The following is a 27,094-nucleotide window of genomic DNA, read 5'->3' on the forward strand; positions in this document are numbered from 1 at the left end:
GTTTTATGTCTTGGCATATTACATGAGATTTCACTCTTATGGGTTATTGTAGGAAACTCTTGATATATATGTCTCCAAACAAAATATCTAGATTTAAAAATAGTTGTCTAAATTATTTTATAAGCGAGGAAACTGAAACTAGAGAGGGTTTATGATACATGTAAGATCACTTGGCTAAATGAAACAGAATTCATGACCAGAAATTAGGTTCCCAAACTTCAAAGTTAGGATCCTCCTCTTGAACAACAGTTTGTTTTGTTTTGTTTATTTATTTTTATACAACAGTTTATTTGTTATGGACCGTATAGTTTATAGGGATGTTTGAACCAATAATTTTTTCTTCTAATGCAGTCATAAGTTAATGGCTTGTTTCAATTGCCTGTTAGACAATTTAGTTCCCTAGACTCCACGTGGTAAAAATTAAGACTCCTGGTCTTCCAACCATGAGCTACTCTTTAGTTGAACTTGCTAGACAAATAAGGTTAGTTTCATCATATTTTTACGGAAGAAAAATGAGAAACTATAACCAAACTTCAAATGTGCCAAACCTCAACTAATTCTGGGCATTCCTTTAAAAACAAAACCAGCAAAGAAAGTGCCTATTTTATTCTTCACCATTTAAACTTCATCAGATAAAGCAAGAAATTCAACTTTTAAACACTATGTATCTCATTTCCAATGAACAAATTTAGAGATTGGCTCTTGTACCATTTGTTTTTCCTACTGAATTCAAGTTACACACTCTTCTTATTTCATTATAAGAAAATTTTATGACTCATTACCACTCAAGGTGTTTGGTAGGACCAGCTGGGCAAGTGGGTCAGTAAAAGTAAAAGAAAGAAACAAACAAAAAACTTACAGACACCTCAGTTATTGTCTGAGATACTATTATACAATGAGGAAAAGTTCTGAAGGATAGTATTCTAGAATTATTAAATTTATCTTCTAGCTTAAGACCTTTTCAGATATTTGTATGAAGGCAAGATTTGTTATATGACAAGATTTGTGTCAATCTGTAGTATATATCTTTTGCTTCACATTTTATCATTTGTTAATTTCAAAATGCCAGCCAAGACGACATAGACGTAATATTTTCATAAAATCACCCTGAGGCTGTGGGATAAGGGATCGAGGAGGAGTGCATGTGATAAGCAGGAAAGATTACATCAAGAGTGTTTAATTCTTGTCACCCCAAAGAACAAATGCAACCAAGAAAAAGTTCTCCTCTTTAAAAGGAGCAAGGCAACTGCGGTATTGTTTGTTGTTGTTGTTATTTGCAGGTGAAGTAGGTAAGTTTGATTGTGCACTTTTTAAAACCAAAGAAGAGAGTTTGTGTGGATCATTTAGCAATGCTTTTTTTTTTAAGTTGATTTATGCTTTTAGAAAGGTTCATTTTCAGAAGAAATCTGAATGAGGAGACAGTCTGTAGAAAAACATTCCGATGAACTGGTTAGGCAAGTAGTTGTTTGGAAGGAACATCGCCTGGGGGACATGGGGAGAAGATAGAGAGGTGGCGATTTAGAGGAGGGAGTGGGAGAGTAACAGAAGGAGTTAGTTACTTCTCCTTTCACCAGCTCCAGACACTATTCATATTTATGACTAATCTTTATGAGTGCAATCCCTCACCGCCCACTTTGCCTCCACGAAAAGCAATGATTAGGAAGCATTCATTTTTCTCAGATATGAAAACGTTGCTCTGGTGTTCTAATTTTTGCAAAGCTCCCCAGCCCCCTTGCCCTGGAAAAGAAAAGAAAAGAAAGATAGTCACCAACTCTTTAGATTCCATGCCATGCAGCTGCTACTTAGAACAGGTTTTATTATACATTTCAAACAGGATGCATGAGTGTTTATGTGTTTCCCCTAATGGTTCTGGAAAATGTGTGTCTGGCTTGTTCTCATCAAAGCCGCACTAAGACACAAGAGGAGGCTAGCAAGCCTGAATTCAGAAGCAAGGGATTGGTGATTTATCTATCACAGAAATGAGAAAATTGAGCAATCATGTAGTCCAGCATCCTGTTTTTTAATACATAAAGACACTAGGACCTGGCGGGGGAAGTGTTTTGTCCATCAACAGAAAGCCAATTAGTAAAAGAAGCAGGAGGACTAGAGGTCAAAGCTCCTGGCACTCTGGCCAGTTTTTTCAATTACCTTCATGACTGTTGAAGTTCGACTGCCTTTCAAAATGCAGGAGTAGTAAAGGTATAAAATTTAAAATTCTAAATTTCCTTCCAATGCCAAAAGACCTCCTAAGAGCTTAATTTTGCATGGGATGTGTTAATTCTTAAAACTCCAGGAAAAGACACAATGTACTGGAATACATTTGTTTTCTTAGTATCAATTATTCACTAAATAGACTTTTTTCCTTCTCCATATTCCTCTTAGTTTTCCTTTTACCCAATCTATTTCAGTGACTGAATTGTCTTTGTTTCTAACCAGGCTTTTGATAAAAAGGCAAATGGAATACCTTGGTTAAGTGGGAAGCAGGCTGTATCTATTTAATCAGTAGCAGAGATGGTTTGTGCTGATACCCCTCGTTGAGGGCAACCAGCATCACTAAACTCATGATGTTCCACTGAAGTTCAGTTTCTAGAAAAATCATCTTGATATCCAACCCAAACATCTAAAATACAGGGCTATTTTGAAAAGCCATATTTTATAAGGCCATGTCTTTCTAATTTGAAAGAAAGGAAGTAGTAACATCCATTGGAAGAAAGCATACTTCATTCCAAGACTAATAATATGGATTTATTTCTAGTTTAGTTTCTAATTCACTATTCTCTGTCGCAGAAGTACAAAATTGAGATGTTAAAACACTTACTCTCCTTCTACCTCTTCAAGAGGGTGTGGTGAGAAAAGCCTTGAATAATATCCATTAAGAGCTCTCAGCTTCTTGGAAAGATGATAAGTAAACACAGTGAAGTAAGAAATGTTTTTTTAATCTATAGGTAAATTATATGTCTTTCCTAAACACAAAGAATAACTTTGCTAGACAAAAGAGACGAAAATTAAGTTCACATCACTGCAGACAATCTACTTCTGATAGGCACTCCAGTCAACTAACCTGTATCCACAAAGTGAGAGGCTTGTACTGTGCAGACTGAGTCACACCCTGACACACCTACATATGTGCACGCACACATACTCACACACTTTGCACTTTACCTTTTACCAGAAGGAAACTCTCATGATCTCTCTAATCAGAAATAATCAATCCAGTTACTGATTTTTTTTTACTTGTTTTATGTCTACGTTTCAGCATTTTATCAACATAGTTCCTGTTGTCTAGTTAGTGAGATTTGCATCTTTATCTCACGTTAGGTCGTAAAGTGAAGGGACTCTCATTTCCATCTGTGGTTTCTACTACAAGAACTAGCACTTAGTATGTTCTGAATAAATGCTGGAGAAGTAAAAGGAGACAATGAACAGGTCACTATCTGAAAAGAACAGTTTGCCACAGAGACTTAATGATCATTCTGACATACCGCTTCTCTTGGCAATAAGCACACAACGTGGCCAAGTGGGAGAGATGACATGCACCACAGGCACCTCCTCCTCTCCTGCCACCCATCCTCCCGCTACCCAAATTCTGTATCCTAGAATCAGTTCAGAGAGGTCATCAGGTTAGAATGGCTTACCATTTTCCTTGAACTGACCCCAGTTCAACTATTTCTCTATTCCTATACTCCTTCTTTTGCTTGTTGGGTTCCAGCCAAACCAAATTGACCCTCCTCCTATTACACAGTTTACCAGATTCATGTCTACACTTAGGTCAAAGAGTGTTAATCTGATAGCCCGTGTGTGTGTGTGTGTGTGTGTGTGTGTGTGTGTGTGTGTTCTGTAATCCAGGTAATTAAAATATAATAATGCAATTAGATATATTCACAGAACTGACTAGGCAAAACAAGTATTCTCCAGATTTCTCTAAGAATCAGCATTTCTGTTCTTTCACTGACTGCTTCACACATCTAAGCCTGTTCCCTGATTCACATCAATAAATGGTTTTCTCCATCTAAAGTAACTTTTCTCCCTTTGCTTTCACATGGCCAATGTACTTCTTGAGCTTTCCAATAGAGGATCAGAATTTATGCTGAAGTTTATCTATAACCTCATCTGGTGCTTACCACTTTCTGTTGTAATAAGAGTAGTTTGTATGTATCTACATACAAATAGGGATATCCTTGGAAGTAGAATGTGCTCTTTGCTTATTCATAAATTCCCCAAATTCTTTCAAGTCTAGCAAGCATTAAATATTAGTTATATGTATCCCTGGCTGGTTTTCTTAGTGGATAGAGCATTGGCCCCATGTGTGGATAGGTTTGATTCCCAGTCAGGGACACAGGAGAAGTAACCATCTGCTTCTTTCCCCTACTATCACCCCCTTCTCTCTCTCTTCCCTTTTTACAGCAAGTGACTCAACAGGTCCAAGACTCAGCCCCAGGTGCTGAAGATAGCTCGTTGGTCAGACCATCAGCTTCAGGTGCTAAAAATAGTTCAGCTGACTTGAGCATCGACCCCAGACAGGTGTTGCCCAGTGGATCCTGGTCAGGATGAATGTGGAAGTCTTTTTCTCTGTCTCTTCTCCTCTCACTTAAATATATTGCTTACAAAAATTAGGGGATATCATAGCCTAATTAAATAGCCTAATATTCATTTTGAAATATCCCCTAATCTTTGTGTGTCTTAATGCCTAAGACATACAAGTCTTAATGCCTAAGACGTACTATTTCCACAGAGTAGAGTGTGAGTACTGTCTCTGATATTATACAACCCAGAAGTCATTATTGATGACTGAGCTCTGGTTCATGATGGGTACCCATTTATTCTTTCTATTTATCTCTTGATAGTTAAGCACCAAATACTTTCTTGGCATGATCACTTAGATTATTTATAATATAATTCATTAGCTTTATATCTGTCTTCTTATAACCAACTTGAAATTATAAGTAGTTACTGACTCAGCTATTTTATTAGAATTTTGTGCTCCTCAGAATATCTTAAACTTAGTAAATCATCAGTAAATACTTGTTGAACTGGCAAAAACATAAATTTGGAATTTAAGCTTTATGCTAGGAAAAAAAAGATTCTTATGAATCATCTCTACAGTTAAAAAATATAGATATGAGAACTTCTTTAACAATACCCTACTTATAAAGATACTTGTAGCCAAACCATTTAATAAATATATTTATTTATTTATTCTAAAGTATTATATTCTACCTTTTTATTTTTTAAATGGCATCACCTGACAGGCCATTTCACATGTTTTAAGATGACTCACATCTATAACTATCTGTATATTATAGTGGAGACTTGACTAAAAGTATCTCCTCTATCATTATGGCTGTGTACCCTTGGGCAAGTCACTCCGCATTCGAAGCCTGGGTTTTCCTGCCTATAAAAACATACATGTTAAATCACTGGATTCTCCCAGTGATTCTCAAGTATCAGAATCACCTGGACTGCTCATTGAAAGATTGTTGGCCTCCCTCTTCGTTTATGATCAGTAAATCTGGAGTAGAACTGAAAAATATACTTCTTAACAAGTTCTTAAGTAATGTTGCTGCTACTGGTCATGAGAGCACACTGTGAGAACCAATGAATTAAACTATGTAGGTGTCCAGGCAGTTCTGATCTTACTATATTGTTAAGATTCAAACCCAGACATATTAGTAGTATAACCAATTCCAAAGCTTGTGCTCTTAATTTTTATACTGGAAAAGGGAATATTTTATTATGTTAAAATTACTGAATAATACTTAATTAACTAAAATAAAATAGTAATTTAGTAATGAAATTTTTTTGTGAGTTCTATGAGACCTAACAGACACAAGAAACTGTCAGCTTTTAAAAGGATCTGTTTCAAATTTTGATCTTAGTTTGAAGAAAGACTAAACTTTAGTTTCAAATGGAAAAAGAATGATCTAGTCAGATTTTAAAGCATGCTAAAATATCTTCAAATATTACTTTCCTTTCTAGAAATACCAAAATACAAATCTATACAAATTATATTTTTTCCCCTGCATCAGTAATTGCTTTAATTGGGATTAATGATTGACATTTTCCATATTTATCACATTGTAATGAGCAACAGCAATAAGCATCTCCAGTGGGAACTGCCCACATGCAAGGTAACATGCTACTTTATATATCTCCTGTCTCAAAGTAGCTTCTCTATGGTGTGTTCCCACCATTATTCTGATTTTGCAGATGCAGAAACCGGGCTCAGAAACATACCCCAGTTTAGCTAAGGTCATCCAAATGGTGAATGACAGAGCTGGATTCACCTGTAGGCAGCTATTGACCTCCAGAGCCTGAACTCTTTACCACTATTTCCAAGAATTAGATGTTAAAGGCAGATCTAGAAATTTAGAAAGTTGGGTTTAATCCTGACTCATCCACAAACTCTATTGAAAATGTTAAAGTCAACAGTCATCAACTTGAATCTTCTATTAAAAGAAGGCTAATCTACAACTCGATCATGTCTAAAATTCCTAAGTCTAATAATATTCTAGAAGTTTCCAACATTTTTAGATTAAATCTATATTAAGTAAGCTGATTGCCAGAGTAATACGGGTATTACTTCAAACAAATCAGATTCTCTTTAAGTCAGCATGCTAGGATTTCAACCTGATCTGTTTTTAAGAAGATACAAGGTCAGAATCAGCTCCCCTTATTTCTGCAAATCTCTTTCTGTTTACCTGCCCTCTTCAACTTTGTCAACTGAATGCATACACACTGAGCACAGTGTCTTGAGTAACATTGTTGAGGTTACACCAAAGACAGGTGTTAGGGGAACTATTTCCCTGGGGCTATCATTTTCAACTCTTCCCTCCTCAAAAATAGCAGGAGAGGATAGAAGGAAAAGGTTTCTTTTCAGATTAAACACAAGGACTGCAAACACCTTCCCCTAGGCAATAAATTCTCTGCCAGTGAGTGCTGCAAGTTTACCCAAACACCAAAGCAGAAAGCAAACAGCCCCTTTTGTAAGGGAGGAGCTGTCACCTATCAAGTCATGTTTGTGAATTTCTAGAGAAGAGAAAAAAAGAGAACCCTTTCCCTTATTTTATTAAGTAGACTGTTTGCTCAAGGTTTGAAATGCATACTTGTGTTTAAAGGTAATGTCCCTGGCTTGGCACTGTTCAGCACAGTGGTGCCTTCCCATTGGCCACACTGTACAAAGAACAGAACAGAAAAACAGTCTGCTTTTCTAAGGACACCTGAACTCAGCAGAAATTGAATGGGTATTAAGCCACCTCATTAGCAACATAAGTAACTGCAGATCCATTTTCCCGAAATTGGAGGGGTTTGGCTATGTGGAAAATGATTTATTTGTTTGTTTCATTTGAGTTCATAGAACTAATGTATAAAGTCCTGTTTGGCATAAATTATGGTTGAATGATTATTTTAATGGTACTCGCCATGGGGTAAGACTAATATGGATACTAAAAGCAAGATTTAATATTGCTGGATAGAAAGGAGAAACGTCATGTTCATTCCCATGCTCAGCCTAAACTCGGGAATGTTGGGAAACACACTGTGCTTTGCCCATCTCCTTCTTCACGTTGCTCCTATCCCAAATAGGCCTGCCAACCCCACTCACAGATGCTCCATTCTGTAAAATGCCCTCCTCAACTCCAGTCAAAACTACAACCCTCCCACTGATTACAATCAAACATGTGTTGATAGAAACTATTTTATCTTGTTGTGCAAGTGACTAAAAACTCTTTGCATCACCTATAATTATTTGCATATTTTGAAGAAAAAATTATATATCCTAAATTGATATCAAGTTTATAGACAATTTTGCATGGTTGGTGGGAATGCAAATTAAGAACAACAAAGGACTCATGAAAAGTAATTTGATAGTAAGTGTCAAGAACACTGGTGTTCATACTGATTACATTACTAAATATCTAGCAAAAATATTTTGTATATTAATATTATTCTTAAAATCTGTAAGTAAAAGAACAGTTAAATCATTATATATCTATGTAATGGAATATAATACAATAATTTAAGTTGTTTTAATGATTTGTAAATAAGAGAAAAATGTTTACCATAGAATGCAAAAAAAAAGTGATGACAATTTATATATGTCACAAGCCAAATACATTTAGTTAAATCTATTTCTTCTAGGAAAAAACTGGAAAATGACTAAAGTGTTCATAATTATTGTTACTAGGTAGGAATTATATATGCTTTTGATTCCTCTAAAGTTCTTTTAATTAGTATGCATTGCTTTTGTAATAAGAACAATATGTTTATTTGAACTTTACCATAAAAAGTAATACATATTCACCTATCACTAAGGTCTTATGAAGAGAGCATAGGCAAGTGATAATTTTTAACTGACTATTTATTTATATACTAGGAACCTTGAATGAAAACAAACCAGATAATAAAAATAACCATCACAATTCTCTAAGGCCCATGATAGCTATTATGTCTGTTCATACAAATGAGAAAAGAGAGGCTTGTGGACCATCAGGTACACACAGCTACAATCAGTAAAGACAGAATTCCAACTTGGTTGTGTCTGAATACTGTGATTCTAATGTAACTAATAACTTTTAAAGCCCTATATTAAATATAAGGTAACTATAAGAGGTAAAAAAAAAAAAAAGCCTTTAATCAAATGTACTTATACTGAATGGTAGTGGATTTCTGGAAGACCAAAAAAAGGGGAAGTGGAAACGGGGGAGAAATAGGGGACTTTGAAAGAGCTAAGGAATGCACAGGAGAAAGAAAAGGAGGGTGTAGTGGTGCTGTGTGGGTGGCTCCGGAAGCCTGGGGAAGACCAAAGTAGAACAATAGAAGGAAAATAGAGATGCCATATTGAAGTCAGCTCTTGATAGTGATATCAGACATACAACTAGCTAATGTTGTGCATTTCAAGTGCCTGGAGACCAAGACATAGAAAATAATTCATGTGGCCCTGGCCAGTTAACTCAGTTGGTTAAGAGCATTGTCCCAAAACATTAGGTTACGGGTTCGATCCCTGGTCAGGGCACACACAGGAACCAACCAAAGAATGTATGACTGAGAGGAACAACAAATGGATGCTTTCTTATCCCTCCCCTTTCAGTCCCTTCCTTCTCCCCTCTCTGTAAACAAAAAATAAATAAATAAAAATAAAGCCCTGGCCAGATAGCTTGGTTGGTTTAGTGCTATCATGGAGCACGGAGGTTGCCAGGTGAATTTCCTGGTCGGGGGACATAAGGAGCAGCTCGATGTTTCTGTCTCTCCTTGCCTCTTTCTCCCATAAAAATAAGAATAATAATTTATGCTTTATGACATGTCAGAAATATCCTTTTCATTTTCTGAGCCAGGTGGAGGCATGTAGGAAGGGAGATTTAGAATGTTTGAGTGAATTCATGCAGCAATGCTGTTAACCAGCCCCTTGAAGCTTAACTGAAGTGACTTAACTGAAAAAAATTTGCTCACAGAGTATGATTTTTTTTTTTTTTGTATTTTTCTGAAGCTAGAAACGTAGAGAGACAGTCAGACTCCAGGATACGCCCGACCGGGATCCACCTGGCACGCCCACCAGGGGCGACGCTCTGCCCACCAGGGGGCGATGCTCTGCCCCTCCGGGGCATCGCTCTGCAGCGACCAGAGCCACTCCAGCACCTGGGGCAGAGGCCAAGGAGCCATCCCCAGCGCCCAGGCCATCTTTGCTCCAATGGAGCCTTGGCTGCGGGAGGGGAAGAGAGAGAGAGGAAGGAGGGGGGGTGGAGAAGCAAATGGGCGCTTCTCCTATGTGCCCTGGCTGGGAATCCAACCCGGGTCCCTCGCACACCAGGCCGACGCTCTACCACTGAGCCAACCGGCCAGGGCCACAGAGTATGATTTTAATACATACATATATGTATTTAAGAAAATGAAGTTTATCAAATGAAGGCTTAAAACACTTGGTATACCAAAAACTACTATACACTCTTCTATAATATTCTATAATATTTGAAAATAGCCATAAGTGTGGTTCAAACTGAGTTATTGAATAGTTGTGGTGTGTGTGTGTGTGTAGAAGCAAGAATAGTAGAAAATATAAAAGAGCTATGTAGAAAATATTTATAAATTTTTGATCAATTAAAAATTCAGCAATTTAGAGCTTTAACACAATTCATCATACTGCTTAGAAATTGTAGAAATTTATTTTCTTAAAAAACTCATTCTGATAAATGAACATATGCATGGAATTTCATATTCTTCCTGATAATATTTAGTAAGAACTGTGACTTTGATACAAAGAAAGGAAAACATTAATGATAAATATTCTGTTCAATAAAATAGACTATTCCATGAATTCTTTAAAATATATTTGACAGTTGAAAATAACACTTATAATATTGTCTTAGGGAGTGTTCAGTATGTATAGATGTAATATGCATGACAAGAATAATGTCATTGGAGAGGGTTATAAAACCAATATTGTCGTAAGGTTTCTGAAATAATCTGAAGTGGTAAAATACTGACTTTCAATAGACTGAAAAAAACTTACAAATACTGCAATTCCTAGAGCAACCACTGAAAAATATGAAAAGCAATATAGTCAAAATCAAAATAGAACAATTAAAATAAAATACCAAAAATAGGCCAAATAATCTACAAAGCACCATAAAAAGGGAACAGAAAAACAATGAAGGAAACAAACAAAAAATAAATGATTGGGAAAATATCATTAATTAGATTAAATGTAAATGATATAAATATACCAATTAATAGACAGAGATTGCCAAAATGAATAAAAAAACAATCCAATTGTGTGTTGTCTAGAAGATATTTACTTTACTTCAAATATAATAATAAATATAGGTTAAAAGTAAAGGATAAAGATTTGCCATACAAATTCTAATCAAAAGAGAGTTCTCCTGGTTATATTAATATAAACAAAGAATTAACTTCAGAACAAGCTATATTACCATGGATAAATAGAAATAGTATGCAATGATAAAAGGATCAATTCCACAAGAAGTGGAGTAATCTTAAATATGATTAACCTAAAAACAAAAACTGACAGATTTGAAAGAAGAGACACGTCTATAATTGCAGTTGAATACTTCAACACTCTTGTCTCAGTAATCCATAGAACTAGTAGACAGAATATAAACAAAAGTATAAAAGAATTGAATAGCACCATAAATCTATTAGATCTAATTGACATTTTAGAATATCCAATCAACAAAAACAGCATAATGTTTTCAAATGTCCTTGGCATGTTCCCCAAGATAAACCATATTCTTACTTTAGCAAATTAAAAAATTTGAAATCATACAAAGTATGTTTTCAGGCCCCAACAGAATTAAACTAGGAGTAAGTAATAATAGTAAGGTAAAAGAGAATACCTAGCTCTGGCCGGATAGCTCAACTGGTTAGAGTGTTGTCCCAAAGCACAGAGGAAGCTGGTTTTATTTCTGGTCAAGGCACATACATGATGTTCCTCTCTCTCTCTCTCTCTCTCTCTCTCTCTTTTCCCTCCTCTCTCTCATTAAAAAAAATTTAAACATTTGGAAATTAAAAAATATACTTCTAAATATACATTGTCAAGAGGAAGTCTCAAAGGATATCAGAGAATATTATAAGCTGAACAAAAATAAAAATACAATATATTGAAATTTATGAGATGTAACTAAGCAGTGTTTAATAGAAAACTTAAAAAGCAAATACTGATATTAGAAGAAAAGAAAGTTCTCAGCTAAATAATACAAACATTTAATTCAAGAAACTTGCAAAAGGAGAGCAAAATAAACGCAAAGAAGAAGAAAATATAATAAGACCAAAAATAATGAAGTTGAAAAAGGAAAGACAATAGAGAAAAGCACTGAAACCAATAACTTAGCTGATTCTTTGAAACATTAATAAAATTGATAAATCTCTAGGAAGACTGACAGAGTAAAACAGAGAAGACAAAAGTTACTAAAAACACAAATGTAAAAGAGAATATTATAGAACTCAGGGACATCGAAAGTATCATAAGGGAATACTCCAAACAATTTTACTTACATAAATTCAAAAACTTTGATAAAATTAACCAATTACTCAACAACCACAATTTATAAAAACTTACCTAAGATAAAATAGATCAACAGACCAATAACTATAAAGAAACTGAATTTATAATCAAAGAGCTCCCAAAGAAAAAATGTCCAAGCTCAGATGGTTTCACTAGCAAACTCTACTAAACACTTAATAAGAAATAATACCAATTGCACATAATTCTTTTCAGGATATAAAAACACCACACACAAAATACAAATACAAGTCACACTAAGGATAACTAGCAATAGAATTTCCAAGATCCTCGTAACTACTAATACCCTCACAATGGTACAAGGGCTTAAACCTCATTTGCTTTAGACTGTAGTATTTCTTTTCCTATCTGAGTTCAAAATTTTACTGTATACAATTCTGTTTGGTCTTATTAGCTTAGTTATTATAAACAATGTTTCAATGAAGGCTTCATTTCTGCATTTATATATGTATGTGTTCTTACATGTATAATTGCTTATAATTAAACCATTTTGTGGAAAAAAATTCTAGTAATGGAACTTATAAACCAAATAGTAAATGTCTTAAAATTAAATAAATGATAATGGGCAAATTGCTCTCCAATATATTTTATCAATTTATACTACCAAGAGAAGGGAAAAGGTGGTTTCTCACAAACCTCACCAGCAGGGAATATTATTTCAATTAAATCTTGGCTGAACCGGTAGCTGATATATCATTGTTTCAATTCACAAATATTTTATTAGAGAGGGTGAACATTATATATCTGTTAAATGTCTGTGAATTACCTATACTTTTTATCAAAGTGAGGAGGACAATCTTTCTCTTATTAATATTTAAGTATTATCTTATTATGGTATTAAACCTTTATCAGGTTTTGAAATTTTAAAAAATTTGTCCTTTCTATATAAATTTCTTCTTAGCTAAAATGTTCAGTCTGAGCTTTACATTATGATTTTAAAATAAATTATTTTCATAACAATTACCCAAACTTGTACTAGTTTTTCTACTGTTTTGATCAATTTCACTAAAATTTCAAAATCTAAATAAAACTCACCTCTGTAGCATATTGACAGTCTTTTACATGCACATTAGATTGTTTTCTTTTTAATGTGGATTAAAAAATATATAGATCTATATGCCTTTATACTATGTTATGGTCTTCTCAGGGCTAGAGATTATGGTTTGTTCATCTGTATCATAAAAAATAGTAACAACAACAACAAAAAAACGCATACGATATAGCAAATGCTAAAGAAAGCCCTTTGGCTAGACCTGGCATATAAAAGTTAAATCTTATTTGAATCTAGGGTGATATAAGATTTAGGGCAGGGGTCCCCAAACTTTTTACACAGGGGGCCAGTTCACTGTCCATTGGAGGGCCAGACTATAAAAAAAACTATGAACAAATCCTTATGCACACTGCACATATCTTATTTTAAAGTAAAAAAACAAAGCAGGAACAAATACAATATTTAAAGTAAAGAACAAGTAAATTTAAATCAATAAACTGACATAGTTCCCAGTATTTCAATGGGAACTATGGGCCTGCTTTTGGCTAATGAGATGGTCAATGTCCGGTTCCATATTTGTCCCTGCTAGATGTAACAAGTGATGTGACGTACTTCCGGAGCCATGAGGCGTGCATCCCACGTCACTGGAAGTAGTACTGTATGTGAGCGATGCCATGCTTTGCGTCTCTCATTGACCACCAATGAAAGAGGTACCCCTTCTGGAAGTGCGGCGGGGGCCGGATAAATGGCCTCAGGGGGCCACATGTGGCTCGCGGGTCATAGTTTGGGGACCCCTGATTTAGGGCATTAGACCATCTGTTTCTCCACCCTTCCCTCACCCCCATCCCCATCTTTTTTTCTTCCCCTCTCAAAGCCATGGCTCGAATGGTTCAAGCAAAGTTGACCCTGGGCACTGAGGATGGCTCCATGACCTTGGCTTCAGGTGCTAAAATAATTTGGTTACTGAACAAAGGAGCTGCAGCCCAGCTGGCAGGTATGGGGTTCCTGGGTGGATCCTGGTTGGAGTGCATGTGAGAGTCTGTCTCTCTGCCTCCCCGCCTCTCACTTAAAAAAAAAAAAAAAAAAAAAAAAAAAAAAAAAGCTGTACGGCATTACGCTAGGTACTGTGGTGTTAGCTTTTCCAAATACAAACACAGTTCTTGCTATTTGATATACAGAGCTGAAGAGTCTTCATGAATATCTGGGCTGCTACAGTAAGAATTTATAAAAATTGATAGTGTTATATAATTACCACTCAAATTCCTAGAGAAAATTTAACTCACCTAAACAGGGCTTCTTTCAAAGTATAAAAAAACAAACAAATGCAAAATTAAGAATTATGTAGTTTCCAGCAATTACTTCAGGAGAACATTTAGGTGTTAATATCATTATCCACCTTTTAAAAGCATGATAGACAAACTTTCACAATTTATAAATAATGCACAGCTGAGATATAAAGTCATATATCAGACAACAGAATCGAGAGCCAACAAGGGCCTTACTAATCCAAGGAGGCACATTCTTTATTAGTGACGTTAAAATCATTCTAATGAAGAAGGCCCACACATTCTCTATAATTCAAATTCCCTTTACTAATAATCAGAACAACACATTGTGATCCCATTTCATGACTAGTTGTTAAGGTGAAGGGTATATCAAAAAGTAATAAATATGAAATGACATTCTCATTTTCAAGATTTCTGTCCTTAATACAACTTGCCATTTCATGTCTATAGATTCACATTTCCTGAATAATAAAATAATGCTTGGCTAAGATTCTTTTCATTTTTTTTACATTATATTCAAAAGGAAAAAAAATATGTGCAGAAATTTGGAACTATATATCTATTAACCTATACGCAGAAATGTGAAAAATGTGCTATCAAGTAATAGAACAAGTAAAAGATGCCATACCAATTGTTGCAGCTGTACTTTAGGACTAGGAATCTCAGAATATTCGAGCTCTTATTCTCCAAACACCAATTACAACATCTTGAGTAAAGCCACTATTTCTTTTTTTTTTCTTTTTTTTTTTTTTTTTTTTTTTTTGGTATTTTTCCGAAGCTGGAAACGGGGAGAGACAGTCAGACAGACTCCCGCATGTGCCCGACTGGGATCCACCCGGCACGCCCACCAGGGGGCGACGCTCTGCCCCTCCGGGGCGTCGCTCTGTTGTGACCAGAGTCACTCTAGCGCCTGGGGCAGAGGCCAAGGAGCCATCCCCAACGCCTGGGCCATCTTTGCTCCAATGGAGCCTCGCTGCGGGAGGGGAAGAGAGAAACAGAGAGGAAGGAGAGGGGGAGGGGTGGAGAAGCAGATGGGCGCTTCTCCTGTGTGCCCTGGCCGGGAATCGAACCCAGGACTTCTGCATGCCAGGCCAACGCTCTACCACTAAGCCAACCAGCCAGGGCTAGCCACTATTTCTTTGCTCCTATTGCTTGCCCTTTTTTTATTTAGTCCCACCTGTGTGGCCTTCACAGGTGAACATATATGAGGAAGTTGAAATAGTCATAAGACTGAGTTACAACCAGGATTTGTATAGGACTATAATTTGTTAGCGATGTTTCAGTTCTTTGGAAATAAAAAAAAGCCAGCCACAGATAGGCAAGTTTTTAAAATTTAATCAAGTTCATTCTTGTCTTATTTGTATATTTAAATAGAATTGTTTTCAAGTAACCTATTTTGTTCCCCAAACTGACAAAACCCCATATCCTTGTTTTCCAGATTTTTCTGAATTAGTTCAATCTTTCACTTCTTTCAAGTTGTTTATTTTTTTAATTGGTTTTAGGGAGAGAGGTAGGGATAGAGGCAGGGAGAGAGAGAAAGATAGGAACATTGATTTGTTCCTGTATGTGCCCTGAACAGGGATCGAACCGGTAACCTCTGCACTTCTGGACAATGCTCTAGCCAACCAAGCTATCTGGCCAGGGCTTTTTTTTAAGCTTTTCTATTCTGGGTCTTATTTCCTAATTTCTTGTTAGCCTCTATTTAATCTGGTAAGCAATTTCAAGCTCAGAATTGCTAGTAAGTGATGATCAAACTCTGTTTCATCATTCCTGATTAGCAATGGTGTCCTGTGTCTCTTCAGAGGAGAAAAAAGTGTGGAGACTCTGTATTATGCGACTTAATATATTATCCCATGGGGGAAGGGTGGAGGTTTTCACAGCAACCCTGAAGTTTATAGAAGAAGAGGCACTCAAGAAGAAAGAGAACTCAGTTTCCTCTCTATGCAATGCTTTGGGGAAGAAAGTTCTTTAGGATAGGGCTGTTTGAAAGAGAACTTTTAACTTCTTAGATGACTTCCAGTCTAATATTTTTTTTGCTTCAAAAATTCCTGAGAGCCTACTATGTGTCAAACACTGTAACAAATCCTGGCCATGACAAAATATGGTCTCTGTACCCTACAGAGAAGAGAAATAAACAATCATGATATTGTGTGCTAAGTAACATGACTAAAACTATACCTAAGTAGCTTCAGGGAAATGGTGGCTCATTCAGGCTGGTGGATAGAAGAGGTACAAAGAGCTTTCCCAGAGATGGTAAGATAAACTAGGTGTTAAGGGTTGGATAGAAATTGGCTAGAGAAGAGGAAAAAAAAATGGGATACTCTCAGGAGAAAATCTCTAATAAAACAAAGAAGCAAGAAATAGCATAGCATTTAAAAAAAACACTCCAGTATGTAAAAATATAATGACAGGAACTGTAAATGAAATGGCTTGATTCTCAATTTTAAACTTTATAACTTCTGCCTGCTTTTATGAGTCCAAGAGTCATAACAGAAAATCTCTGGAGAGAATATAAAAAGAGAGGCTTACGTAGGTAGGTGCTACCTATCAATTTAAGAAGCATTATTATTTAGTGAATTGAGCATATTTTTAAGTCACTGTCAAATCAGAATTTATACACATTTAATAATAACACATTCCGAGGCCTTGAATGATCTCCCTCTTGAACTTACCTGTTGGTTGGTTTATTTTCAGTAGCTCAAGGAAAACTAAGAACTGTGTTCATATTAGAATGGAAAAAGCCAGAGAAGAATGCTATTTTTCCCTTATCAATATAGTGACAAAGCATCAGTGTATTTGTAAAAGTTACAACTTTCTATTTTTGGTTATTTCCTCTCCTATTCCCCAATTCAGCTTCTCCCAATAATAAAAAGTACAATTTGTATCAAAAAGTATATTGTAGAAATTCTTATAAAATCTTACATTAGGCAGAAAAGGCGAGGCACACCAAAACATCCACGTAGGTCATTTCATTGCTTAAAAATGTTCCTTCAAAACATCCACGTAGGTCCTTTCATTGCTTAAAATAAACATGACATCCCCAGGCCCCTAAAAGCTTGACATTATAAGGCATTCTTTTTAATCACATTAGCAGATAACCTATGATACCCAACCCTCTTTCTAGTTCTCCCCCCCCTTTATTATTCTAGAAGTCTTTTTTGTTTTTGTTTTTGTTTTTGTTTTGAATATTTATAGACAAAGCAGCAGGACTTGTGTGGTTAAAGTAAAGTAAAAAAAGAAAAAGAAGATGAAGAAAACAATACTCACCAACATTACGGACTGCACATATATAGAAAATTTTATCTTAATATCTTAGAGAAGTGTTTTGTTGTCATTAACCCATTATGCTGCGTAGATCTCTAGGAGGTTTGTGACATGTAAGGTTTCATCATTTTATAGATGAGAAACTGAGGCATAAGGTCCTAAGTGACTCAGTGGTAAAGCCAAGAGAAAGCTTGCTAGCCTGTTATATGTATTTGTTACCTTGTTTCTTCCTATTCTATTATTAGGTAATGAAATGTATGTTCTCAGAGAATTAACTGTTTCCTCCTTCATTGAAAAAGGATAGTTCCATGAAAGAGACAGTCTTCTACAGAAGAAAGTACTTTGGATAGAATTCAGATCTAGATTTGGGTTCTGTGTCCACCACTAACACCTTGGGCTGGTACCATTCTCTCTAAATCAAAATAGACACAAGGAGCAAGGATGTAAGAAATTATTTCAGATAAAGGATGTAAGAAATTATTTCCAAGTCTCCCTCACAGCAGTGGAAATGCATGTATTATGAAGAGTTGGGGCAGACCCAGGATCCACAAGCTCCTAAATTTCCTTCTGCTGATACATTGACTCACTGTCCAATGACCTTGCCCATCAGAGCCACCTGCATTACCGTATGCCATGAAAAAGACAGGTGTAACAGAAGTATGGATAGCATGGCTCACACATTAAAGGAGAGGCCCATGCCACTCACCCACATGGGGTCACTCAGGTCTGAGTCCTGCATGCGGATACAGTCCATGCTAATCTCAATCTTGTTTGTTGCTCCATTTTCTGATGGTTCATCTACAAAGTTCAAGTCAATGGGCTGAACTGAACATATGGGCCTATCATAAAGGAAAAACAAACAAACAACAAAGTATTAGGCAAGGGAAGAGACTAAAACACATGAACCTTATTGGTAACAATGAGCTCTTTCTGTCTTAAAGTTGGCAGGGCTCAGTGGTTGGATACAGAAACCCTAGGTTTGAATCCTGGTTTAATCACTTACCAGGTGTATAATCACAGGCAGTTCAAATTTAAACCCTGTTTATAAAATAAGAATTATGAACCCTATCCTCAGCAACTCTCTGGAAAGAACAAATGTATCAGGGGTAGAATATGTTATTACTCTATCCCTTATGGTCCCCAGTGCTCTGATGTTCTTTCACCTTCTCTTTAATGTACTCATTTATCCAATCCAGATCTTTAGAAAGGAGAGATTCCTTCTCCTAGCAAGGCATGAAATGACCAACAAAATTTAGTGTTTTACTTGCTCAGGCGGGTATTTGCATTACAAGAGTAAATAAGACTTTAAGCCAAAGGGGCAGACTTTGAGTATCAGGGAGTTGTTGGGAAAGTTATTTGAATTGGGCAGGAGATGTCTTCTCATCTTCCAGAACTATACCACTTTGGAATAATAATGATATTTTACTGTTGGAAAATGAATAAATCTCCACTGCCTGTTGAACACAGAGATCCTACTGGAGGAGTAAAAATTTCCCAACAATATGAAATGATTTTATTAATTCTAGAAATGTGCCCTACTAATATACTTTTGTCCATTCATGTTTACCTACTTACATTAGTTCACTATAACATTTTTTTTTCTGATTTATTTGAAACTTACTGTTCCAGAAAATCCCAGATATGCTGGAAAACCTCTGGACTGAGGAATTCACTTGTCTGTGTGCTCTGAGACATAGTGGATCGATAATAGCTTTCTTTCCAAGAGAAATGAGCTGGGGTTTCTACGAACCTTAAAAGGACAAAAATAAAACTAGGATTAGAGTTTCCACATTTATAAATATAAAATATTTAAATTAAATCACATTTGATTAAGAAGGCAAGTCAAGTGAATATTCAAAAGCATGCAGGTATATACAGTAAATTTTACAAGTTGCATAATTGTGTTGTTTCTTCAGGTAGTGTCATGGATCTCATTTTGCAATAAAATCAATCATGTCTTCTATCAAATCTCTTCTTCATAACTAATAATGTTGTTTCACCTTACACTTCTACTATCCGTCATCTATGTTCTGCGTATTTCAAAAAGAAAATAAACATTCCCTCATTAAGTCTGACAGCAAGTCTGACCTATTATTAAACCTATTTTATAAAGGTCTTAACTGATTATCTGCTCATGCAGCCTCCAGCAAGTAAAAAGTAGAATCAGAAAACAGAAGCAAGTTCAGAAACTTAATTTCACTCCCAGCATAATCACCACTCTCATAACTATCATCTTAGCATCAGGCCCAGGGACAATAAACTCAAGTTTCTGGACCTAAGCTTTTTTTCTTAATCACTAGGTACCTACTTTGATGTGTGTGTGGGTGGTTTTTAATTGGAGTGTGGAATTCTAGTTAGACTAATGGATAAGCAAACATCTGAATATGTTGCAAATGAATCCTATTTTTGCTTGCTTTATTTGGTTGCTGGATCCTCAAGTTTGCCTTTATGTTAAAAAAAAAAATAAACCTTGATCCCTATATACGTAAAGAAAAACATCAACTTTCTCAGGTGATGCTTTTTTTAAATCTGCATGTTATCTGTACAGATCATCTTAGTATGTAGTTCATTGATGTTATCAGTAGACTAATTTTGTCCGAGGATGAAATTAGCTAAGCTGTTAATCATTACTTTTATTGTTATGAAGAGTTAAATAAATAGTGTACTAGAATAGTCAATCATTTTAAATTTGCACATGAATGCTCCAGTCTACTTACATTACAGAAGATAACAGCATTGAATTTATTGTTGATGATTCCAAAGCTATATGGAGAAGCACTTTCATGTACTCAAGTTTAATATATATTGAGAGTATCTATTATTTGCCAGGAAGTATAATGGGTACTGAAAATAAGTGAGTAAGACAATCTCACCCTCCAGAAGGTCATGGTGTAGAAGGTAACACAGGAAAACAAACCTCTAATAAATGTAGTAAGAGTGTATATAGCAATATAAAAGAACAAAGATGAAATACATCATGTCATCTGAGGGGTCAAGGAAAGAGCTTTAAATATTAGGGGGAAATTAACCAGACTAGGTAAGAACTATTGGTGTGATTGAGACAGATTAGCTCTACTATTATATACTGTGAGGTCATGGCCAAGTTCCTTATCCTTTTGTACCTTAGTCTTTTTCAACTATGCTTCCTCTGTGGGGTGGTAGAGAGGCTTACTTGAAATAATGTGCTGGTAGTCAACATTGGGCTTATTTGTATCAAGTATTACATAATTTGTATCCGGAAAATATTGGCTAAAATTGAACTAAAAAATAGTATATCTGAAAGGTCCATTAAAGATATAGAAGTGTCACATAGAAATAATTATGCTGAACCAGAATTATCCTTCATTTCTCTCCAGTTTAGAACACTATTCCTTTATTTGTGTTCTTGGATGAAAACAATGCCTCCATCTTCTCTAGCTTTTTTGCTAGATCACCTTTGTCTCAGCTTTGCTACATTAAATTGGGCAACTTCCCCTCTCAGGGTATTCCAGTTTCAATGAGGGTTTATTATGAAAGGTAGAAGTGGGGGCTGGCATAGACCACTGGTTTTCATGTTGTGTTTCATTAAACTTGAAGGTTCCTGCTGCCTCTGTGTTCACTAGATATAAACAAATGGCAATACTTGTAGCACTCCAGACACCCTTCCTTCTTAATACCATGAAGTCTGGCTTTTGCTTGTCTTAGGGTTCTGAACAAGATTTCATCTGAGAAAGGATTTTGTTAAAAATCAAAAATCAAAGCCCTGGCCAGTTGGCTCAGTGGTAGAGCATCAGCCTGGGGTGTGGAAGTCCTGGGTTCGATTCCCGGCCAGGGCACACAGTAGAAGCACCCATCTGCTTCTCTCCCCTCCCCCTTTCCTTTCTCTCTAGATCTCTCTTCCCCTCCTGCAGCCAAGGCTCCATTGGAGCAAATGGCCCAGCTGCTGAGGATGGCTCCATGGCCTCTGCCTTAGGTGCTAGAATGGCTCCTATTGCGATGGAACAACAGCCCAAATGGGCAGAGCATCGTCACCTGGTGGGCATGCCAGGTGGATCTCTGTCAGGCGCATGCGGGAGTCTGTCTCTGCCTCCCCACTTCTCACTTCAGAAAAATACAAAAAAAAAAAATCCCCTGGCCGGTTGGCTCAGTGGTAGAGCATCGGTCTGGCATGCAGGAGTCCCAGGTTCTATTTCCGGCCAGGGCACACAGGAGAAGTGCCCATCTGCTTCTCCACCCCTCCCCCTCTCCTTTCTCATCTCTCTCTTCCCCTCCCGCAGTGGAGGCTCCATTGGAGCAAAGATGGCCTGGGTGCTGAGGATGGCTCTGTGGCCTCTGCCTCAGGCACTAGAATGGCTCTGGATGCAACAGAGTGATGCCATTAATGGGCAGAGCATCGCCCCCTGGTGGGCATGCCGGGTGGATCCCGGTCGGGTGCATGTGGGAGTCTGTCTGACTGCCTCCCTGTTTCCAGCTTCGGAAAAATGCAAAAAAAAAAAAAAAAAAAAAAAAAAAAATCAATGGTTTAGGTTAGGGAATCTTCAAAGTCTCTTTGCAAACTCTGCTTCTATTCCCATTTCCTGAATAAATAAGTGAAACATTATTGGGAAAAAGGAAGAAATGAAATCAGCTGATGGTACAGGGCAGGAAGAGTGAGGTAAATACTATGTACCTTCCAAGGCTTTGCCTTTGGGTGAATCTCAGTATCAATTTTCTCATAGAACAATCACTCTGTTCAAATGGTTTTGTCAAACCAGTCATACTCAATAATAGTATGCCTGAAGTCATATTTTTCCCTTTCAGCTTGTAGTATCTGCTAACAGTTTGCATTCCCTCTTCCTTTTCCTATTCTTCCCTAAAAGTCATCACTCAAGTTTGTCTTACATGTAATTTTTTTCAGGGCCTCTCAAAAATCTCCAAATCTCTAAAATTTCAGAGTTCAAAATCATCTTAGTTTCATAGTTGGATTTTAGAATTAACACATTTCAGAGATCTTCAACTCAGTTTTTTGTTTTTTGTTTTTTTTTGTATTTTTCTGAAGCTGGAAACGGGGAGAGACAGACAGACTCCTGCATGCGCCCGACCGGGATCCACCCGGCATGCCCACCAGGGACAAAGCTCTGCTCCTCCAGGGCGTCGCTCTGCCGCAACCAGAGCCACTCTAGCGCCTGGGGCAGAGGCCAAGGAGCCATCCCCAGCACCCGGGCCATCTTTGCTCCAATGGAGCCTTGGCTGTGGGAGGGGAAGAGAGAGACAGAGAGGAAGGAGGGGGGGTGTGGAGAAGCAAATGGGCGCTTCTCCTATGTGCCCTGGCCAGGAATCGAACCCAGGTCCCCCGCACGCCAGGCTGACGCTCTACCGCTGAGCCAACCAGCCAGGGCCTTTGACTCAGTTTTTATTATTTAAGAGATGAAAGTGTTGAAATCTAAAGGACTGGTTTCTCTAGTTATATTGTATTCAACATAGGTTTTTATCACTTGTCCAATATGAATGGGTGCATGTATCAGACACTAAATTTCATTATGAATTACCCAACTTGTAGCAGTTTCCAGGCTTACCATTTTCTGGATATTAAAAGCCTTCTTATTTCCCTTTAGAACATCCAAACTTAAAGTTATAAAACTAGAAATATACTATACTTGATGCTATATAAAATCCCCTAATCCTTTTGACAAAATAAAACAGCATTTAGTAGTGACTCAGACTAGAAGTTCATTGGCTGCTCTTAGGTTTTCTTACTCAAAGTCAACCTTGCTAGAGGATCAGTTGTTCTGTAAGAAAGAAAATGTACCACCAGGAATCTCATGAAAGCAGGACTAGAGGAACCCCCTCACCAACTGTGCTCACATTTGGAAAGATGGGCTCACATATGAGTTTAAAACCTCTGAGGGTTTTACAGAATTTCAAAGTTGGCTGTGCCATTAGAGACCGTCTAGTCTGGCTCCCTTATTCATAGAAAACAGAGACCCAGACCTGAAGAAATTACCCTAGAGCCATTGTTGTGCTGAATATTGGATAGTAATGAGTAGACTTAAATTTTCTGGATTTTTGCAAGCCAGTTATCAAACACAATCATTATTATAAAATATTAAACTTAAATTATATGCAAAAAAGAAAATACTTAAAATTGTTTACTTCCTCACTATTTTTGATTTTTTTAAAAAAACCATTTAAAAAATATATAGTAAAATTGTTCAGATTTAAAAAATTTACAACTCTCTCTGTAATTTATTTCAATTAAAAGTTTATGTGCAGCCTGACCAGGTGGTGGTACAGTGGATAAACTGTCAGACTGTGACCCAGGGGACCCAGGCTCAAAGCCCCGAGATTGCTGGCTTGAACACAGTCTCATCCAGCTTGAAGCCTCAGGTCGCTAGCTTGAGCCCAAGGTCACTGGCTTGAGCAAGGGGTCATTTGCTCTGCTGTAACCCCCTGGTCAAGGCACATATGAAAAGGTAGTCAATGAACCACTAAGGTGTCTCAGTGAAGAAATGATGCTTTTCATCTCTCTCCCTTCCTGTCTTCCTGTCCCTATCTGTCCCTCACTCTATCTCTGTCACACACACACACACACACACACACACACACACACACACACAAAGGTTTATGTGCAAAGGATTCAGCAACATATATATATATATATACACACACACACACACACACAGTGTGTCTGTAAAGTCATGGTGCACTTTTGACTGGTCACAGGAAAGCAACAAAAGAAGATAGAAATGTGAAATCTGCACCAAATAAAAGGAAAACCCTCCCAGTTTCTGTAGGATGATGTGGCAGCATGTGCACATGCGCAGATGATGATGTAACACTGTGTATATAGCGGAGTAGCCCACGGCCATACCAGTTGAGATGTGGTTGGTACAGAGGAAAGTTCAATGTGTTCTGTGGCTCACTAAATTCGAATCCATGACCAAAGTGTAACGTGAATATTGGTGCATTTATAACAAAGTGCCATGACATTAATCACTTAAAACAGAGAATCACAGATGTTATTTACTCTGTTACACCAGACATTCTTACCTGTGTGTGGCAAGAACTTCACTATCATTTGGATGTGTGTAGGGCAACAAATGGAGCCCACATCAAACTGCACTGAATAGGTATGAAACTGGGAGAGTTATATATATATATATATATATATATATATATATATATATATATATATTGTGCATTTATTATTTGAAAGGTTATGTGGGGAATTTAGTGAATGAGACATGTTGATTTTCTGAAAGTGTTTCAAGTTTAGTCCCGGAAATAAAATACCATCAATGTTTGTCACAACCTTTTGTGTTCCAACTATTAATTTCCCACTGGACTGTGACTTTCTTAAGGACAGGAAAGCCAGCACAGGTAATTTATTTTGTGCTGTGCTCTATTTGCTGGGTGAGTGGCAGGGAAGACTTGCCATTGATTGTGACAAGTTTTCACTTCACTGGTCCTGCTTTTCCAGTTTACATATGACAATATTTAGGCTCAGAGAGGATAAGGAAGTTGTTCAATGTCACTCAGCTAGCAAAGAATAGAGTTGTATGGCTTCAAAACTTATACTTTATTAAGTTATATATATGACTTCTAATTTTTTTCCTTTCTTTGTGTGACAGAGACCGAGAGAGATAGTGAAAAGGACAGATAGGGACAGACAGGTAGGAAAGGAGAGAGATGAGAATCATCAATTCTTTGTTTTGCATACCTTAGTTGTTCATTGATTGCTTTCTCATATGTGCCTTGACCCAGGGGCTACAGCAGAGCAGGTGACCCCTTGCTCAAGCTGATGACCTTGGGCTCAAGCCAGAAACTTTTGGGCTCAAGCCAGTGACCATGGGGTCATGTCTATGATCCCATGCTCAGGCCAGCGACCCTGCCCTCAAGCTGGTGAGCTCTTGTTCAAGCCAAATGAGCCTGTGTTCAAGGTGGCAACCTTGGGGTTTCAAACCTGGGACCTCTGCATCCCAGTTTGATGCTCTAGCCACTGTGCAACTGCCTGGTTAGGCTCTAATCTTAATTTATCATAAAATTTGGGCAATATGAAGTTTAATAGTTAGAATGGTTTTTTTTCTATAAAATTACAAAATATTTTACTAATTCAGTTTTATCAAAATAGTTATTCTTTTCCCTCAAAATAAGCTAGGAAGTGGCATGAAAAAGCTAGTACTAATCACTGAATGATATTGTAGAATATCTGACTTTTCTGCAGATTCTTGATGCTGCCATAGTAGCTGACTCTCAAGTGTAATGTTAGACAAATAGTTGAAATCATTATTGCTCTCCAAGGGGAGGAGAGCACTAAAATACTCTCATAATGTCCCCAGTTCTAAGATAAAAGTCGTTCAAAATTCTGAATATGGCTTTTATTTCTTCTGCTCTCCCTCGCTCCCTCCCTCCCTCCCTCCCTCCCTCCCTCCCTTCCTCCCTCCTTCCCTTCTTCCCCCTCCCTTCTTCCTTCCTTCCTTCCTTCCTTCCTTCCTTCCTTCCTTCCTTCCTTCCTTCCTTCCTTCCTTCCTCCCATCCAATCTCCCAATCTTTCATATTATTGCTTAAGCCTACATTTATCAAGCTCTCTGGATTTTCCCTGCTTGGACACGGGAGCATTCTAAATCACACATATGATTCCTTTCCATATCTTTAGTTCAGAAACAATCCTATACTTTCAGTTTACTTGCTATTATTATAACCATTATTATTATTAACTGTTTTAAGTTAATATTATTATTATTATTAACTGTTTAACTGTTTCTTATTATTTTTAGTTTTAAGAATGCCAGAAAGCATTTTGATGCCTTTTTAGTAAATTACCTCTTTATTGCACCCAACAGTGACCAAGAGCCCTGAAGGAGAAAACTTATTCATATGCTTGAGAAAAAGCCCCTTCCGGAAAGTTACTCATACAATCTAAATCAGGTCCATTCACAACTATTTTTTTTAGATGATTTTTTTTTCGTTTTCAACTTCTTGATGAAAATGACCAGTTTGTTCCTTCAATTTATTCACCCTGAAGTTAAACGTATATGCCTCCTCTTTGGCAAACAAAACTTAAAATGGTAAAATGCATTTGAAAAACAAAATTTTGTAACCAAAGAATTCTTTTCTGGATAATTTTACTGAACTGATAAATCAAATTATTAAGAAAATCTCTTTTGTATCATTTGACTCCATTTCTTCTCCATTTTGCCATTATTAAGTGACTTTCTTATCACTTGAGAAGTCTTTTCTCTTCCTACTACCACCTGTCTGAGGATCTACTTGCCCTCTACAGCTTGCTTCTCCCATAACTCTTTGCTGTGCAACTCAAACCCCAAATTCTCTCATCAAAGTTCTGCATGTCAAGCATCAACTCATCAGTTGCTAATTCTGAGGGAAAGACATTTTTTCTCTCTCAGGTACTAAATCCTCTAAATTTCATATTTGTGCCTCACCTTCTATCCTAACCAATTGCTGCCTTAGTACATAAAATACAAATTGCTAAGTGGAGGAAATATAACTTATATATATATAACAGAAACCATAAGTTTTAGAGGTTTCTTTTTTCAGAATGAG

General features: G+C 36.8%; 1 protein-coding gene and 1 non-coding gene across 2 annotated transcripts in view; one reads left to right on the forward strand and one right to left on the reverse strand.

The window, feature by feature from the left end:
• TP63 (tumor protein p63) overlaps positions 1 to 27,094 on the reverse strand; it is a 253,158-nt gene that overhangs the window by 131,688 nt on the left and 94,376 nt on the right. The window contains exons 2-3 of the mRNA XM_066241192.1: positions 19,194 to 19,322; positions 18,279 to 18,411 (exon numbers count right to left, since the gene is read on the reverse strand). Of these exons, the coding sequence (XP_066097289.1) occupies positions 18,279 to 18,411; positions 19,194 to 19,322 (262 nt within the window). The remainder of the gene's footprint in view (positions 1 to 18,278; positions 18,412 to 19,193; positions 19,323 to 27,094) is intronic.
• Positions 21,312 to 21,387, forward strand: TRNAP-GGG (transfer RNA proline (anticodon GGG)). Its single transcript has one exon. It is a non-coding gene; the product is annotated as a tRNA-Pro (tRNA).

The sequence above is a fragment of the Saccopteryx bilineata genome, chromosome 8 (genome assembly GCF_036850765.1).
Source record: "Saccopteryx bilineata isolate mSacBil1 chromosome 8, mSacBil1_pri_phased_curated, whole genome shotgun sequence".
In the NCBI taxonomy this organism is placed as follows: domain Eukaryota; kingdom Metazoa; phylum Chordata; class Mammalia; order Chiroptera; family Emballonuridae; genus Saccopteryx; species Saccopteryx bilineata.